A 17,780-nucleotide genomic window follows, 5' to 3' on the forward strand; every position below is an offset into this window, starting at 1 on the left:
TCCTTTGTTGTCAGATGACTCCTAAGTTTAGGGTCAGTGAACAGGTAATTATCAAAAGCATCAGTAGCAGCAGGTTAATTCATAACAGCATAGGAAACACAGATACATGCTCATATATGTCGGCTAATTTTCTCCAGACCTGCTAAATGAAGACACATTAAATCACTTTGAGGGACAGTGGGGGTCGCAAGTCTTTGGCACCTATATTTTGGGGGTTGCGGGCTGAAAAGTTTGGGAACCCCTGGTCTGTATGATAAACCATTTAACTGCATCAACATGCTAGTGCTGCTGGGTTCTTAAAACAGAATGAGATCAAGATGATATAGTTTGGATTATAAACCTAGTTTTGGTCGACCCAAGTATTTCCAGTGTTTACCATTAAGGACACATTTATAATTTGCGTACGTTTTTGACATACTTCTGTGCTTCATGTGGTCAGAAACTTCACACAAGACATGAACGTGTCTTTACAAAAAACGTTACCATATTTTTCATATTATCTTAGACTGCTCTGGGAGTCCACGACACATCCATCTCCTGCTCACATTTACTAAAAGAAGAAATAATCAAGGGATCCACATTTTTCTCATCTTTTTGTAAATGTGGGCTGAAATACGGGAAGATCTCGTCTTTGAATGAACACCCACTGAATGAGTAGATGTGGGTTTTGGTTGTCACATTGTAAAATGACACAAGACCTTCCTCGTAGTCCACAAACACTCCCACCTTCTGAGGTTTCTCCTTCAGGGAAAGAGCGACCGGTGGAACTGTCAGGGCTGCATACTTGTTATTATCATAATGAACAGCAACCCAGAACCCGTTATTAGGGGTCAACGAGAGTTTACCTCTACGGTTCGCCTTGCCTCTCACTACCCCCAGATCCCACCCGGACTTGTTCCTGACCTCCACCTCCCAGTAGGACCTCCCAGAGGTCAACTTGTTGATTCCGAGGACACTGCCAAACTTGTCAAACCTCTCTGGGGAATCGGGAACATCTTGGTTCTCTCCACTGTCTATGACTTCTTTACCATCGTCAGAGAGAAGGAGGCGTTGGTGCGCGGTGTTTGGATCCAGTGTTACATCCACTGTTAATTAGAAGTAGAGAATTATTTCATCTGAACCAAAAGTTGATGTTTTGAAGGCCAATATCAAAAAGGAACACACACCTGTATACTTTGGAATTCTTTGTAGTTCTGTAAAGGAAAGAAAAAATGTTAGATCAGTGAAGTCAACATTCAGGGTTCATATTTACCACCTTGATTTGACTCTCACCAATGGGGGTCAGCTTCTTCAGTTCCTGTTGAATCGATTCCAACATGGTGGTTGTGTTTTTTCTCAGGCTGCCAAATAACAGTGATGTGTCCAGCATGACCTCCAGGTAGTCTTTAATGTTGTCCAGGTCTGGCAGAGATGGGTAACTCTGAGACAAAGGAAGTGGGAAAGAAATTACAATGAAACCAACAAGTATTCAAATTGGAGAGAAAGATTGAGGGTCCCAAACTCGCCCAACCACTTGGGTCTACCCAAGCCTTCTTGATACCAATATTGATATCGGTCTTTGGTACAGGTAAGGATGAGTTCTCTAAAAGTGTCCTCTCACCTGTAGGAAAAGGATGTGATCCTCAAGTGCTGACATGTCCTCCAGCTCAGAGATGGTTTTCTGAAGCCCCTGGATCTCCGCTTCCAACTTCTCTTCGATGTCCTTGGCCTCTTTTACCACGACCTGCCTTCTGTCTTCAAGAGGCTGAACAGCTGTGGCATGGGCTTCCTTCACGATGGCAATCACAGTTGTGAACACAGTATCAATATCCCACTGCTCATCAATCAGCTGGTCCTGAAAATAGAAGCAACAAAATGCACATCACTTGAAAACCTCAAAAGCAATTCTTGGACAGGTGGTTTGGAAGGGTCACCTTATCCAGATCAATAAGCAAGTACTAGTCTGAGACTTTGGTCCAAGAGGAAGCTTTATCACTTTGACACGCCAAATGTACTGCCATGCTGTTTGGTCACTCGCTCAGCAAGTTTTAGTCGTAACATTCTGGTCTGATCAGCTTTTAACACAGACTGATCAAGGACCAGGAAGTTTTTGTTTATTGCACCTTACCTCACAGTCCTTTAAAGATGCATCGACCTCATCCAGCTGAGTTTTTCTCATCTCAATTTTCTCTCGTAACTCCATCTTGGTCTTTTCAAGCTTAGCCTGTAGAATACAAAAATACAGATCAGGATACAGATCACATGAAACAAGCCAAAGCTTTGATCATTAAATTACACGGCCATTCGAGTGGGGATTCACCTTCTTCCTGTTCCATTCGTCTTCAGTAGGAACCACCTCTTCCTGATGCTCCTCCATGCACAGCACACAGATGCATCTCCCCGCCTTCCTGCTGAACAGCTCCAGGGGGCGTCCATGCTGGAGACAGGCCCTCTCATCCAAGTTCTCCACAGGTTGCACCAACTTGTGGCCCTTCAGCCTTTTAGTCGAAAAATGATTCTCCAGGTGGGTTGAACAATACGAGGCGAGACACACAAGGCAGGACTTCTTAGCCTTCAGCTTCGGCTCCGTGCAAATGTCACAGGCCACTTCGCCGGGCGCCCCAGTGTACTCGTCATCTTCTTTTGTTGCGGTCTTCTTTTTCATATCTTCAATAATGTTTTTCAGGACAATGTTGACATTTTGGGTTCCTCTAAGAGGTTCCTTGCAAAGGGGGCACATCATGTCATTGTACCTGAAGTTGCGGCGCAGACATAGCTCACAAAAGGAGTGGCCACAAGTTGTCGTGACAGGATCCACAAATTGATCCATGCAGATGGTGCACATGAGGTGCTTCTCTAGTGATGTGGTCACACAGGGCGATGCCTGAGCGGAAGCCATATCTGTTGGAAAAGAGCACCATGAGGTTACTAAAGTTGAAAAGTTATACACCTAACATAACTATTTCCTTAATAGTTTTTATTGTACTCTGAAACACGGCTAAATAATAAAGTGTTCTGTTTTTAATGCCACTGCCACAAGGTAGGTGTCATACAAAGTATTTTTGGTTGCGTTTTCCACAGAACAAGTTCATAGAGAGCTGTGGGTTTCAGAGGAAGTATAGTACGTCATTTTTTTCTACCACAAAAAGGAAGCAGGGTGTGATTTCTCAACATAAAACAACACTGACATATAAGTACAGGATGAGCCAAGAGAGAAGAGGAATTGCTTTGGCGACAGGGCACCCCAAAGTCAACATAAACTGAAAGTTCCTCACAGGGGTTGTAACAGTCAGCAACTTTTTAATGTTCAGCTTTTGATTTGGATTTTGCTTTCTTCACATACCTTTAAAATATCATTACCCATGTGTGTTCAATACTTGACTCTGATTGGTTGAAACCCCTCACAAGCCCCTTAATTGCAGCAGTGCTGCCAGGGACAACCTGATCACACACGTCACATCAAAGCAATCCGTAGAAAGGAGTACGGCATCTTTATAAAGTTCATGATTTCACCACTTACTGTTGACACTGTTGCAAAAAAGGGGGGCCTAGTGGTCTAAGCACGCTCCATATACAGAGGCTACAGTCCTTGTCGCAGAGGTTGCTGGTTCAACTACCGGCCTTGACCATTTGCCATTTCCCTCACTCTGTACTCCCCACATTTCCTGTCTCTCTTCAGCTGTTTTATCAATAAAGGAGAAAATGTCAAAAAAACATAACTTAAGAGACTAAAAAGTTAGTTGCTATCAATTTATTTGAAGGGACCAAAACTTAAGATTGGTGGTTAATGGCTGACCAGTGAAAGAGCTGAGTGCTGAGTAAAAGAGACCTCGACCAAATTGAAGAAAACAGACACAGAGCGAACACAGTGGTGTAGTTTTCAGCAGTGTGACAGAAGTGGTTGAGTAAAAGTAATGTCAACCGAAAAACTGGGGCGCTGGTGGCCTTGTGGTCTCAGCGCCCCACATATCGAGGCTATAGTCCTCGTTGCAGAGGTCGCCGGCTCAACTCCTGGGCGGTCGACCATTTGCTGCATGTCCTCCCCCACTCTCTACTCCCCACAATTCCTGTTTCTCTTCTGCTGTCCTGTCAATAAAGGTGAAAAAGCCCCAAAAATAACATACAAAAAAAATAAAAATAAGCTATCCATAATCACATTATAAAAGTTATTGTGACCCAAGACAATGAAGTCAGATCCTACCTTAGTAAATATGTTGAAACAACCTTTACAAATTAAGTTGGACCCATGCATTGCAAACAAGTAATGGTAATGTCAATACTTTACGTTCATTTAACATATTTACAATTGGTGGGTTCAACAAATCCTGGACTCTGTTGCTCTGTTCTGTCCTGTAATGTTTAACTTGTCTTTGAAGTTTTTACCCTTGTGTTTGTTTTTATCATTACTGTTATCCCTGACCCTTTACCCCTCAAAAGACTGTGCCTTTGGAAATAAGAATTTGTTCTTAATCAGTGTGTGCATATGTGTCTGGTGTGTATATTTGTGGGATGCGGGGCACCATGCTGTGAGGCTGGGTGGATGGTTATGGTTATTGTGTTCATACATGTATTCCTGTACAGACGGTGGCAACAAATCTCCTTATTAAGGACAAATAAAGATCTATCTATCTATCTATCTATCTATCTATCTATCTATCTATCTATCTATCTATCTATCTATCTATCTATCTAATCACTTACCTGGTTAAATAAAGGTCAAATAAAATAAAAAAAATCATGTCTTGCTAAATGGAAGCATTTTAATCAGGTGGAAATTCTTTCCATAATTTTATTACGTTCACCCAGCAAATTATTTCTTGGAATGTAGGTCGGAGGAGTGTTTCTCAGGAATGCTGTAAACAGCAAGAACAGGTGCCGGGCAACTGGCTTGAAAAAAGGTACACCCTCTGCACTACACTAGTTTTTAATTCAATGAGTTCTTCACCAATTGCTGAGATTTTTAAGAAACAGAAGTTTTTTCAACCAGAAGTGTGGTCTGCAAGTGAGGAAAAACAATGAAACATCTAAAACAGCTACTTGTAAACGATAAGAAGTATCTGTGCATTCAAATCAGCACCTTTGCATCTCTTCAGGTGAATCCATATTGTAACACTGCTTAACTAGCTACTTATTTCTACGATGAATAAAGAATGATTGGACAGCAAGATGAAGCTTGTACAGTAATTAAAATATATATACTTTGTAGGTTTTTTTTTACCAGACAGTTGCCAACAACAAGGAAACATGAAGCCACTCTCTGATGTTACAGGTGTCACGCCTGCAGGATAACTCAGCCCTGAGTGTGTTATAGTGTGTGTTAAATCACATAAGCAGAAAGTTAACAACAGTAACATACAGGGGTTTGGCGTACTGTATTCACACTGTAAGGCCATCAGAGAGGATCCTCTGGTATCATGTGGTCACGAGGTAAATTGGTTTAAACTTTATGACCAAAAATCATCTCTTATTGGAAGTCAAAAGAAGCACATTTATCATTTGATACAGGAAAATCATAATTTGGAGTATATTATTACCTTTCAGCTACTTAGATGCTCCGTCTCTAAAAGCCTTCCTTCTATATCTCTGCCAGCCTCCAAAGAGAGTGTGTGTGTTAGTTTGTGTGTGTGTGCGCATCCTCTGGGCCTGCCCCTCTGTTAAGTTTCATTTCTGTTCAAATGCTCTGCCAAGTCTTCATGCAAACAAGCAACCAAATCCTTTTTTTTTTCTCCACCTCTTGCCTCAGGGTGTGTTACTTGTTAAGCTAGTTCTCACAGATCAAACATTGTCGATGCCAAAAGTCGCTGCCAGGATACTCCCAATAATTGTACTGTGTTGCTCAATGTTGATATCAAGTGGTAGAAAGTTATTCATAGTGTTCATTTTCAGTATTTGAAAGAAAGGTTAAAGTCCAAAATGACAATGCTACTTTTATTGGATTTGATCTTTACTGTTTTCCATAAACACAGTGGTTAGAGTTCACCAGTTCAGTCATTTTCAAAAAAAAAACTGAAAAAAACTGAATAAATAACTCAAAACATCTCAACAGTGAAATACTGAACAACATTTAAATACACCAAATCATCCACACAAGCATAAATTACATTCATACAATATATTCTCATTCTGCCATTTACAGCATCCTGGATCAAGTGGAGCTTTGTGTTTTTTAACAGACTGAGTCAATGCTGTTACAATCTCTAAAATATCACTTTTACATTTTTTGGAAAATAATTTTTCTTGTATATATCTTACTTGTGATAGTTTACTCTAATATATAAAACCTGCACATTAATTTGAAAAGGAGAAAGCTTTCTTATTGTGAGTTCGGATCAATATCTGGGGGGAGGAGGGTCTCCAGTTCGGGGAGCTCGGAATTTCATCTCTGCTTTTTGCAGGTGATGTGGTTCTGTTGGCTTCTTTGAGCGGGGACCTCCAGCGGGCATTGGGTTGGTTTGCAAGTGAGTGCGAGAGTCAGTACCTCCAAGTCTGAGGCCATGGTTCTCTGCTGGAAAACCGTGGATTGCTCTCTCTCGGAGGGGAGCGAGACTTTGCTCCAAGTGGGGGAGTTTAAGTATCTCGGGGTCTTGTTCGCGAGTGGGGGTAAAATGGAGCGTGAGATCCACAGGCGGATTGGTGCTGCGCCAGCAGTGATGCGGACATTGTATCGGACCATTGTGGTGAAGAGGGAGCTGAGCCGGAAGGTAGGGGAGAGGGATGTCTGGGTCAATTTGCTTGGACTGCTACCCCTACGACCCGACCCCGGAAAAGCAGAAGAAAATGGATGGATGGATGGATGGATGGATCAATATCTTGACAAGTCCTTGACACGTTTGCCCATTGATTATGTTGACGTGTGTAGAAATCTCTAGAAAGATAAAAGAGAGGTTTAGAGTTGAATGAAAACTATACATTCAGAGAAAACAGGTGCCATCTTTGGACTTTGGACCATGAAGCAGACCTGTAGGAAATGAAGATTGTCTTCAATCAATAAGAGCGACTCCAGTTCAGAGTTTCTCCTCTCCAGCTCTGAGATTTCTTCCTCCAGTTGTTTGATGAGCTCTGTGTTTTCTGCCCATGCTTCTCTCAGTTTCTCCTCACAGAGATCTGCAGAGGGCTTGGTGTTTTCAATTGTGCTTAGTCTATCTTGTATCCCTTGCTGAAGTTTGAGCTTTCTCCATTTTAGTTTGACCTGTAGGAACGTAGATAAATCAGGTTAGAAATATATTGTAGTCAATCAACACAAGATGACTGAATGCTAAAAAAGGGTGTCTCTTGTAAGCCTTTACCTTCTTGATTGCCGCTTCCTTGTTGATTGAAATAATGTGATGTCCCCTGTGATCTGTCTGGGCACACATGGCACAAATGCATGTTCGATCACTCCGACAGAACCTGTTCAACCGCTTCCCATGCATTTTACAAACAGAGTCCTCCATGTTCTTCACCACACTGAGCAGAAGATGGCGCCCAAGATCTTCGTCCTGGTAATGTGGCTCCAGATGAGTGGCACAATATGACGCCATGCACTCCAAGCATGATTTGACTGCTCTGTGCTTTGCTGGGCAGAAATCACACAGGACCTCTCCAGATTTTAAAGGCACAGTTTCTTCCTCAGTTTGGGAAACAAAATGTAGAGTGTGGTTTGTTTCAAGCTGTGGCCTGGTGGGGTAAAAGGCCTTGCAGAGGGGGCACTGACAGGACCCATGGACCCTCCAGAAGTCACCTATACAGCCAAGGCAGAAGCGGTGTCCACAGGGGAGGGATGCAGGTCTGGTGAAGTCATCCAGACAGATGCAGCACTGAGAAGGCTCTGACATTGGGTCCAACTTATCGTGCCGTCTTTGCATGTGGATGGTCTGGTTTGGTGTGGTATTCCTGTGGTTGTTGATTACAGTATATCTGCAAAGAAAACAAAGATGTGTGTTAGCAGTACTGCTGTAATTTGGATCGGATGTCAGGGTCCCAAAATAGCTGATCTAGGATGAACTCAACCTTATTTAGTCATTCTTTGTATTGCTAAATGACATCATCCACATTTACAGGAAAGTGTCCTGATAGGGGCCAAGCAGCCCTGTGGTGTGGTGGTTATAGGACCTCTGGCTTTAGTCAAAGAATTCTAAGTTCAAATCCCAAACGTGAGCTTGACAGTTAAGGCAGGGAGAGTGGAAAGGGAAGGATGGGAGGAAGGGAGGAGAGGGATAAAAAAACACAACCTTAAAAATCATTTAAAACCCTACACTGTAGAGTATGTCTAAGTACTGCTGAGGTTTTCCCGCGGTATCACTGCATTAATGAAAATCCGACTCCTCTACACATCCATGTTGTCTTTATCGTCCTCTGAAAAACTTTGTCCTGTTGACTCCAGGCCTGGCTCCGCTCACCAGATCCGGGTCCGGTCTGTCTCAAATTCATCACGGCACCGGATCTGATAAGTTTCTATTCTAGTCAATGTGTTAACTTCCACTGGATCTGCTCCATTGCGTTCCGGCTGCGTCTCTGATCCGGCAGGTCGGAGCCCGCTGGATCAGAGACGCAAGACTTCTATTTTTGCCAGATGCCGGAGCATGTTGCATCAATCTCAACAGAGCAGATTGAGCGGGACAGGAAGTCAGGCACCAACACAAAATGAAAACATCTGGATAATTTTCAGAATAAAACACTCTGTGTTATCACCAGATCATATTTCACTTAACTACAACAACAAACCATCATGATGAGCGGAGCCAGGCCTGGAGTCAACAGGTCAGATGTTTTCAGAGGACCGGAAAGACGACATGGATGAGGAGAGGAGGAGGAGAATCCTTGATTCAGTGATATCTGCAAGAAAACCTCGGTCAAGTGACTCTAGCTGTCCGGTGGTCCTGCTCTGTGCTGCGTTTCGAAAACGCAACCAGTGGGTGTTTACCATAGACTGTATAAATAATGGACATAGTATCTGTGGCGTCACCCATCTGTTTGAGCGGGGTTTGAGCCTCCTAGCCAATAGTTATGTGTTCCCGCCTGTCAATCAAGTCAGTCATGTCCTTATTTGTGCAAAATTGGTAATCTTAATATCTTCTGAGCCGTGGCATTAGAAAAAAATTCACCCCCCTGTACAGTGTGTGTCGATAGAGAAATTAGCGACGTCAACCGAAGCCGTTTTTGGAACCAGGCTGTAAACATGTTTATTTCTGCTGCAAAGATCGTCTTTTTTGAATTGGTGTGTATGTTGTTTCCCGTGTTTCTGCAGCCAGCCTCAAGTGGACACTCGAGAAACTGCAGTTTTTAACACTTCTGCATTGGCTTCAACTCTTGCGGCCAAAGGTTGCTGCTTGGACACTACAAGAAGCTACGGCATACAGTGGATGCAGAACCACGCTTTAGACCCACATCTTCCACAATGTTTACAGGCCTATAGTCAGTTGCCACCCATTTTTCCAAGCACTGTTGATAACTTCTTCAATTTAGTTTCAATCAGTTAAGTATGGTGATTTGCACACTTTTCAGTAATGCTGGTTATTGTGATGCAGTTTTTTGCTGAAATTAGCTGCACCTGTATGCTTAGCTCATAACTAAGCGGTACCTCAAACTCAAAGAATGTCGGTAATATTTTAATTCTGTTTGACACAAAGTGCATATCACTTTTGACTTGTCGAATGAGCTTTGTGAGAGTTTTTTAAAGTGACATGTACCGCTCAAAAGTGCTGTGATGACGTTATTTTCCATCAAGGGGGCAGCAGGGAGCAGGAAGACACTGCAGTGGCTCAACTACCATGTGGCAAATGCTAATTTTGGACCTCAATCGCATCGCAATGAACATGTCCACCTACTGTAGACATAATAACTCTTGTTGCTGATAATCTGGTTTACTTTTGAGAAACATCAGTAATCATTTCAGTCTGTTTAATGACCTGCAAAAACTCCTTACTGGAGCTTTAACAAGCAGAAGCCTCTGTATACTCTAACATGCATAACCCTACAGTCGTACTTGTCTGTCATAGATGAAGAGTGGTGAAGAAATTAGGTCAGAGCTATGTTGTTATTACAAAATATTGCCCAATCAGAGTCAAGTACTCTGTGATAGTGGTAAAAGATTGATAGAAGCTAGATTTTTTTATTGCTACGATATCCAGAAGCACATTCAGTAGAAGTCTGTAAAGTAAAAACACATTTCAGGTTGGGTGTTCATGTTCTGACATGTCACTCACAGCTAATATGAACTGTAAACAATGCACCAAAGTGTTTGTTTAGTGATCAGCAACAGCTTGTCATGTACGTTTACTCTGAAGGGTTTACTTTCAATTCACAAACACTAAATTTATCAAAGTTTAAAGATTTAAAAAAGCATACCTCTCATGTTCCCTCTGTACCCGCTCATCTTTCCTGAGGATCTATGAAGTTATGCTGTCATCAGCCGCTTACAGTACAGTGCAGGTAAGGACACACCTTAGACTCCTGGGAAAGAGGGCGGCCCTGTTGGACTCTGTCATTTCCTGGATCCTCATAAACCTACAAACACCTGATAGAGCAAGTGATAAAGTTTTCAGTACACAAAAACACCACACATAGATTCATTTATTTTTCTATTTTTTATTAACAAAGATTCAACCTCTGTTCTAGTAAGGGAAAGTCAATGAAAGCACATAAAATTACATTCAAATCAAAGCAAAACAACTTGCCATGACATCATTGTAAAGTCAATCACCTTATATGGAGTCATTTGCATTCATTTACTGTAAGCTGAATGAGAGATAAACTCCTCCTTCAACTTCTACAGTCCAAGTATGGACAGAGGTTTGTGTCTGTTCAACATTTTCTGACCCTCAGAAGTCCTGTAGTGCTTCTCCCCTTCTAAGTCAAAGCTCAGAAACAAAGGAGACTTCTGATTGGTTGTAGAAAGAAAGAAACACACGTGCGATAACTAGGATCACGGGGAAGTGCAATGCTAATTTACAAAGGATGAAACAATTTTACAGAGTTGGAAACAAATGTACATTTTGGGGAACATTTCATAAGACAAAGTGAAATTAGCAAAACACTTTCACAATGGCCAAAACAAATTTACATTTAAGAAAACAAATGTACAAAATCACAAACACTTTTGCCAGCAACGGAACAATTTTACCAGTCCTGAAACAAATTTACAAACAGTAGAATCTGACAGAAAAAGGAATGTACCATAGGCAGGAAGTGAATGAGTGAGCGGTTTGTTTTGGCAGAGAGAAACAGACTGCCCTGTCAATCACAGGTCATTCTGATGTTGTTGTGAATTGTTTGTTAATTGAGGTAACAAATACTGTGTTGACTTGTTACTTTGTTTAATGATTTATGAAAAAAAAACCTTAACATTGTTTACACCATTACATGTGGAAAAACCTGCACATTTATTAATGATTTCAGTTATATTGCCGCTGTTGACAGGAAGTGCTTTTATTTTGAAGGACAAAAGTAACACATCACTTTGCTAACTTGATTGATGTTTTAGACGTTACGGGGCAGAAGTCCGGGATGTACCTTCTTTGTTCTGTAAACTAGAATATATGAACAGTAAATGGTTCAGTTTGAAGCTTCCACTTCACAACACTTTGGTGCCGAAACCCTGGAAGTCAGGATTTATTGGACTTTAAAGCTGGGGAAGCGAACGTTAGCTTCAGAGATGATGGAGACTTTTGGAAAGAATGAGAACAATTCGTGCCTCAACAACAAGGCTGTTAACTAGGATAGAAGAGGAGGTGAGCCAAGACACACCCGACTGTGAGAAACTCTGTGAAATGATGTCAGTATTGTCAGTGAAAAAAGAAAGTTTAACGGACTTAGACAAAGGCATTGAGGATAAAAAGCTGTTGGATGATTTGGAGGAGGAGATTGAACTCAATCAGGTCTACCAGGGCCGCATTTTTACCAGTCCCGAAACAAATTTACAAACCGCAGATTCTGACGGAAAAAGGAATGTACCAAAGACAGGAAGTGCTCCGGAAGTGGATGAGTGAGCGGTTTGTTTTGGCGGTGAGAAACGAACCCTCCTGCCAATCACAGGTCATGCTGATGTGTCCTTTCAAAATAAAAGCCAAAGAAAATTTGAAAAAGGAGCAATAATTCTGGATATTTTCAACCAGAGGTTACGAACCAATCAGTGGACAACTTCAAAATATAATCCAGCCAATCACAGCTTGATTTGTTGTTCATATAAAATATAAGCCATTTGAAATCAGAGTTATGAACAAAATCCCAGTTTTCACTGAATAGTGTTACACTATTAGTCTGAATTAAAATGACTCCATACACCTTTGAACAACTTCATACTATTCCATTTTTGTCTCAGCCTGTTGGAGGGAAAGAATGCGAGCAAAGAGTGATGCTCGATCTTCCATAGAGGTAATAACCAACGGCTCTGATTTTTTGCCCTTGCCGTGCAGGTAGAAGAACGGGAAGAGTTTCTCTTTGAAAGATAGCTGTTTAAAAGAGTGGATTTGCATCTGTCTTTCCACGTCATAAAAAGAGACTCTGCCCTCATTGTAGTCCAGATACACACCTATGTTTCGTGGCCTGGGACTCAGGTAAAGTTCCCAGTTGCGAGCCTGATGAATTTCATAATCGAAACCCCGCTTTCCTATGGCGAAGAAGCCATTTTCCTCGCTAACCGCCGTCTTCCCTGTTCTGTCTGCTAATTCTGTGACAACACCGACGTCCCAGTTGTTTCTCAGTCCCACTCTGACTTCCCAGTAGTGACGCCCAGACGTGAAGCCCTTCTTCCCCAAAATCATGGGGCACTTGGACTTCTCTGAGTCCTCAGACGATGAGACTCTTGCATTGACAGAGTATTTCAAACGTTTTCCAAATTCAGACACGACAAGGCCGGATCCAGCAGTGTCAGGGTCAAAGGTCACCGACTCTGAGTAAATACAGTTCAGTTTAATTTTCACTCATACTCCAAATCGGACAGAAATGATGTTGAATGTATTCATACCGTACCTTTGTACTGCTTCATCCTGGTTAGTTCTGTAAGAATAAAAACACATCACAGTCATGAGAGACTCTTCAATGGATTTACTCACAGATAATAAAACATGTTAGAGAGTCGTACCTGTTTCCGTCAGAGTTTTCAGTTCTAATTGAAATTTGTGGACAAGATGGCTCATGGCTCTCCTCACCGTCTGCACACACAGATCTGAGTAAACACTGATCTGGGACCAGTTCTTGGTGACTGATGTGGTGCTCAGGGTCTGCAACGTCTGAAATGATTCACAGACGCATGATCATGAGTGGCACAGTGCTGGATTAAATCTGTTCACAGTCAACCGTCTGCTCTGTTCTTGTGGCCTGTGTTATGACACTCTCTGTCTCTTGAATGAGTCACAGTTTGAGGATATTTTGGGACATCAGGTGGCACAGAATACAGAATGTAAAGTTGTTGAGTCAAAGAAAACTGGATACACCCCCATTCTAAAAAGATTCTCAGAATAACTCATTTCTCTATCCCCAGAGACACAAGGTGTTAATTTTTCCATTAGTTTGATTTTAAGGTTAAAGCTTTGCATAATTAGGGGCGTGGCTAACATGACTGACAGGCAGGCACTCTGTAGTGTTGTAGAGTTGTGCTGTAACTCGGTGACTCACATGATTTACCTCTTATGTAGCTGCGTTAAGTACTAATTGGTATATTTGTTAGCCCACCCACCCAATATGACGACCAGCCAACAATGAATACTCTTAATAATAACTGGTATTTATATAGCGCCTTTCAAGAAACCCCAGGTCGCTTCACAGGGTCAGGTAGGGGGTCTGGGGGGTAGGTGGGGACAACAGTATCTAATGGGGAAAGGCCTTGAGGAAAAGGTGCGTTTTGACTGCTTTTTTAAAACTGTCCAGGGTTGGGGCGCTGCGGATGTCGGAAGGGAGAGAGATCCACAGAGTAGGGGCTGCCACACTGAAGGCTCTGTCTCCAAAAGTCCGTAGCTTAGTCTAGGGGATGGAGAGGAGACCCAGGTCTGAAGACCGTAAGGTTCCGGGATGGAGTGTGTTGGTGGAGGAGGTCAGCCAGGTATTGGGGGGCAAGGGCATGCAGGGAATTGTAAGCGAGGAGGAGGAGTTTATAGGAGATACAGTAGTTAACAGGGAGCCAGTGGAGGTGCATGAGAGTGGGGGTGATGTGCCGCCAGGGCTTGGTGTGCGTGAGAACCCCTCTTGAAAAAAAGTGCACGTTAGGTTGAGTCATCGCATCCCATGAAACACTTGGCACTGGCATGGAACCTCAATTTCTAAACAAATTACACTAGTATGATAAAATATGAGCCTTTAAATGATGGCAAGCTGATTCTAGACAGTGTCAGGTGTGATTCCAGTTTTATGCTAAGCTAGGCTAACCAGACCATAATCTTTACAATTACCAAACAAGCTCAAGTTTGGTGTCAATCTGCTCGTCTTACTCCTGGCAGACAAGATAATACGTGTATTTCACAAAATATTAAACAAATCATTCCATAAAAAAGAAAAACGTAATTTCTGGCTTTTTGGTTGACTTACACTACCAGTCAAAAGTTTGGACACACCTTCTCATTCAATGTTTTTTTAATTATTATTATTATTTTCAACATTGTAGATTCATACTGAAGACATCAAAACTATGAAATAATCTGGTTTTGCCATAATCTGGATTACAACAGTAGTCAAACAGGGCTATCCATTGTGTGCTAACCCTACCTCTGAACATCACAACTGATGGTCTCAAACACATTAAGAAGGCAAGTCATTCTACAAATGAACTCTTGACAAGGCTCATGTTAATTAGAAACCATTCCAGGAGACCACTTCATGAAGCAGACTGAGAGAAAACCAAGAGTGTGCAAAGCTGTCATGAAGGAAAAAGGGGGCTACTTTACAGAATCTAAAATATAAAACATATTCTGCTTTGTTTAACACTTTGTTGTGAATTAAATAATTCCATATATGTTCTTTCATAGTTTGATGTCTTTGGTATTAAACTACAGTGTTTCAAATAATTAAAATAAATACAAACCCTTGAATGAGAAGGTGTTTCCAAACTTTTGACTGGTAGTGTATATTTATGTACCATAACACGTGTCAACAACTTGTGACTGCATCCACCTGTTTTGTGCTTATGTATGATTACTGAGAAGGAAATTAAACAGGAAATTCAATTGCTTCCAACCTGTAGCAGTTGAAGGTGGTCCTCAGTTTGTGAAAGCTCCTCCAGCTCTGAGTGCTTCCTCTGCAGTTTGGCGATTTCCTCCTGAAGCTCTCTGATCACGGCGATATCTTTCTCTTGTGATTTTAGGAGCTTCTTTTGGATATTCAATGTTAATTTTGTTTTTGTTTCATGCACACACTCCATCAGCGTGTCGAAGAGTGTTTCGCTGGCAGCAATCTCACTGTTTGCTTTTTCCTAACAGAGATAAATACATTGTGTCATCAGGATAGTGATACTGAGGTGTGGTAGATGTGTAACTCCTCTCCAGAGTACTTACTCTGCTCACTTCAGACGCCTCTGCAAACTCTCTTATTTTTTCCATTCTGTCTTCAATCATAAGTTTGATCTTTGTCATTTGGAGGCCAAGCTTTTCCTGAAATATACAAATTCAAACAAATGAAAACAACCTTGTGGTGAAGCCTTCGTGTAAGTTTCGTGTTATGCTCTGAGTCATTTAACCAACTAGCTTCTCTCACTTTCTGCTGAGGCCCTGCTTCCTCAACTGGCACGGTCTTGTGGTCTTTGTGGTCGGTCTCACTGCACAGCAGACAGATGCAAACTTGCTCCTCTGTGCAGAAGAGCTCCAGAATCCTCTCATGCTTCTCGCACATCCTCTCCTCCAGGTTCTTCACCGGGTCGATCAGCTTGTGTCTCATCAGGGAGGGGACTCTCTGGTGAGGCTCCAGGTGGGCTTCGCAGTACGACGTCCAACAAACAAGGCAGGACTTGGAGGCCTTGAATTTTAAATCTGTGCACACGTCACATGTCACCTGCCATGGTGTATTAGCACTCTCAGGTGCCTCAACTCTCCTCCTCTTTATTTGGGCTGAAATCTCCTCGATGACCTGGTTCGTGGAGATCTCAGGTCGCCCATAGAATCTTTTGTTACACGTTGGGCAGTGGCATATTTCATTCTGGTCCCACTGGTCGCTGAGGCAGGCTTTGCAGAAGTTGTGACCACATGGGGTGGTGACCGGGTCGCTGAAGACGTCGTGACATATTGAACATTGGAAATGATCGCCTGCTAATGAATCAAGGACACTGAAGGATGACATTATGGAAGCTGTGGGGGGAAAAAATGTTTGTTTTTTCAATCTTTTTGCATCATGTGAAAACATCATCTGCATTTTACTGAATAAAGTACAAAAATTGGGAAAAGGAAAACAGTATTTCAAATCAAGTCTATTTAAGGCCACAAACAAAGCAACCCTGACCCGCCCTGTGACTCATGTTCACATGAATCAGCTTGCATGTTTCTTGCAGTTTGTACATGTTGTTTTCTTGCATAAAAGCAGAAAAAAAAACTATAAATGGTCAAAAGTATTTTCGAAAAAAGACTCACCTGAGTTTTCGAAGTTATTGCCACAAGTTCAAAAACTTAAACCGTTTCTTACACATGCAAAAATCGCATTTAAGTCTCTCAAATGATTCAGCACTCATCTCAAGAGGAGAGCTCTGAGCAGCTGAGACGGGTCCCTGCCTTTTGTGGGCGGAGTCACGTTACATCACTTCACTGAAATGAAACTTAAAAATGAAGTTTCAGAGGAGGCAGAAGTAGTGATATTCTGGAGAGCGTTTATTGTCATAAATCATAAACACACTCCTGTTTCCTTTTCACCATCAACCACATCTTTATAAACAAGCATGCAACCATGAAACCAGAGACCTAAAACTACGCTTCAGTTTGATTTTCTGTCATGTCATGCACACAAAGGAACACATTCTTCTTGTTGGTGAGACTTTCATAAGACAGTCACCACTGTCTTATATGCGTAATATGATGGGGCTGTTTTTTTTTTTTAACATTGCATTGTATAACATCTGGGAAAGAGGAAACAGCTAGACTGGCTCTGTACAGTGGTGAATCTGCCAGTTAGCATCTCTACAATTCACAAGATTACAAGTCATATTATGTTTGTTTAATTCAACATTCTTGAGCATAAATGAGTGACTGACTGAATTTTATAGGTTAGGTTGGTGGGTATTGTTTCTTCTCTTACATTTTTTAAGCTAATCTTAGCTAACTAATGCTGGCTTTTGCTATTTATTTACATTAACAATCAAAAGGTAGAATCAACCTTCATATCCTTTAGCAAGAGGAACAGAAGAAGTCAAAACACCTACAATATTTTCAAAAATGTCAAATCATTATTTTAATGAATGAACTCTTAATGTGCTGGCAGATAGCTGCAACAAAGCTAGGCTAACTCACAGTCTTTATGCTAAGCTAGGATAACTGTCTGACAGCAATAGCTTTATATGGAGTCTACACAAATGAGAGTGGTTTGGATCTTTTACGCTTATCTCCAAAAATACTTAAATATTAAATTAAAGCTCCTGTGAGGAACTTCCTGTTTGTGTTGATTTTGGCGCCCCCTGTGGACAAAGCAGTCTTTGCCAATTCTTTCTTGTTCATGTGAAAGTATTGTCATTTTTATGACAGAGAATTAGAGCTGAATGAAGGATGAAAACTTTTTTGAGTTTTCAAGAATACAGTTGCAATATTACGAGAATTAAGTCGTAATTTATGGGAATTACCTTGTAATTTTAAGACTTTTGTCTGACCTATTTCTTAAAATTAATCACAAAAAGCTGTATCACGATTTTTATTTTATTT

The 17,780-nt window shown here is 41.6% G+C and overlaps 3 protein-coding genes across 3 annotated transcripts; all 3 read right to left on the bottom strand.

Annotated features, from left to right (window-relative positions):
* LOC117807089 (E3 ubiquitin-protein ligase TRIM21-like) lies at positions 1-5,637 on the bottom strand. The gene is made up of 7 exons (XM_034676145.1): positions 5,514-5,637; positions 2,300-2,880; positions 2,108-2,203; positions 1,601-1,834; positions 1,273-1,420; positions 1,167-1,193; positions 1-1,085 (listed from the first exon to the last, which is right to left on the bottom strand). Exons 2-7 carry the CDS (start codon positions 2,876-2,878, stop codon positions 502-504), a joined length of 1,668 nt encoding a protein of 555 aa, XP_034532036.1. The 5' UTR covers positions 2,879-2,880; positions 5,514-5,637; the 3' UTR covers positions 1-501.
* A 1,142-nt stretch (positions 5,638-6,779) lies between these two features.
* Positions 6,780-7,793, bottom strand: LOC117807091 (E3 ubiquitin-protein ligase TRIM47-like). Its single transcript, XM_034676146.1, has 3 exons — positions 7,266-7,793; positions 6,938-7,168; positions 6,780-6,844 (listed from the first exon to the last, which is right to left on the bottom strand). Exons 1-3 carry the CDS (start codon positions 7,791-7,793, stop codon positions 6,821-6,823), a joined length of 783 nt encoding a protein of 260 aa, XP_034532037.1. The 3' UTR covers positions 6,780-6,820.
* A 2,777-nt stretch (positions 7,794-10,570) lies between these two features.
* LOC117807088 (E3 ubiquitin-protein ligase TRIM38-like) lies at positions 10,571-16,618 on the bottom strand. Its single transcript, XM_034676144.1, has 7 exons — positions 16,506-16,618; positions 15,640-16,226; positions 15,441-15,536; positions 15,125-15,358; positions 13,040-13,187; positions 12,928-12,954; positions 10,571-12,847 (listed from the first exon to the last, which is right to left on the bottom strand). Exons 2-7 carry the CDS (start codon positions 16,216-16,218, stop codon positions 12,258-12,260), a joined length of 1,674 nt encoding a protein of 557 aa, XP_034532035.1. The 5' UTR covers positions 16,219-16,226; positions 16,506-16,618; the 3' UTR covers positions 10,571-12,257.
* Between the last annotated feature and the right edge of the window lie 1,162 nt (positions 16,619-17,780).

The sequence above is a fragment of the Notolabrus celidotus genome, chromosome 23 (assembly GCF_009762535.1).
Source record: "Notolabrus celidotus isolate fNotCel1 chromosome 23, fNotCel1.pri, whole genome shotgun sequence".
NCBI classification, from domain to species: Eukaryota; Metazoa; Chordata; class Actinopteri; order Labriformes; family Labridae; genus Notolabrus; species Notolabrus celidotus.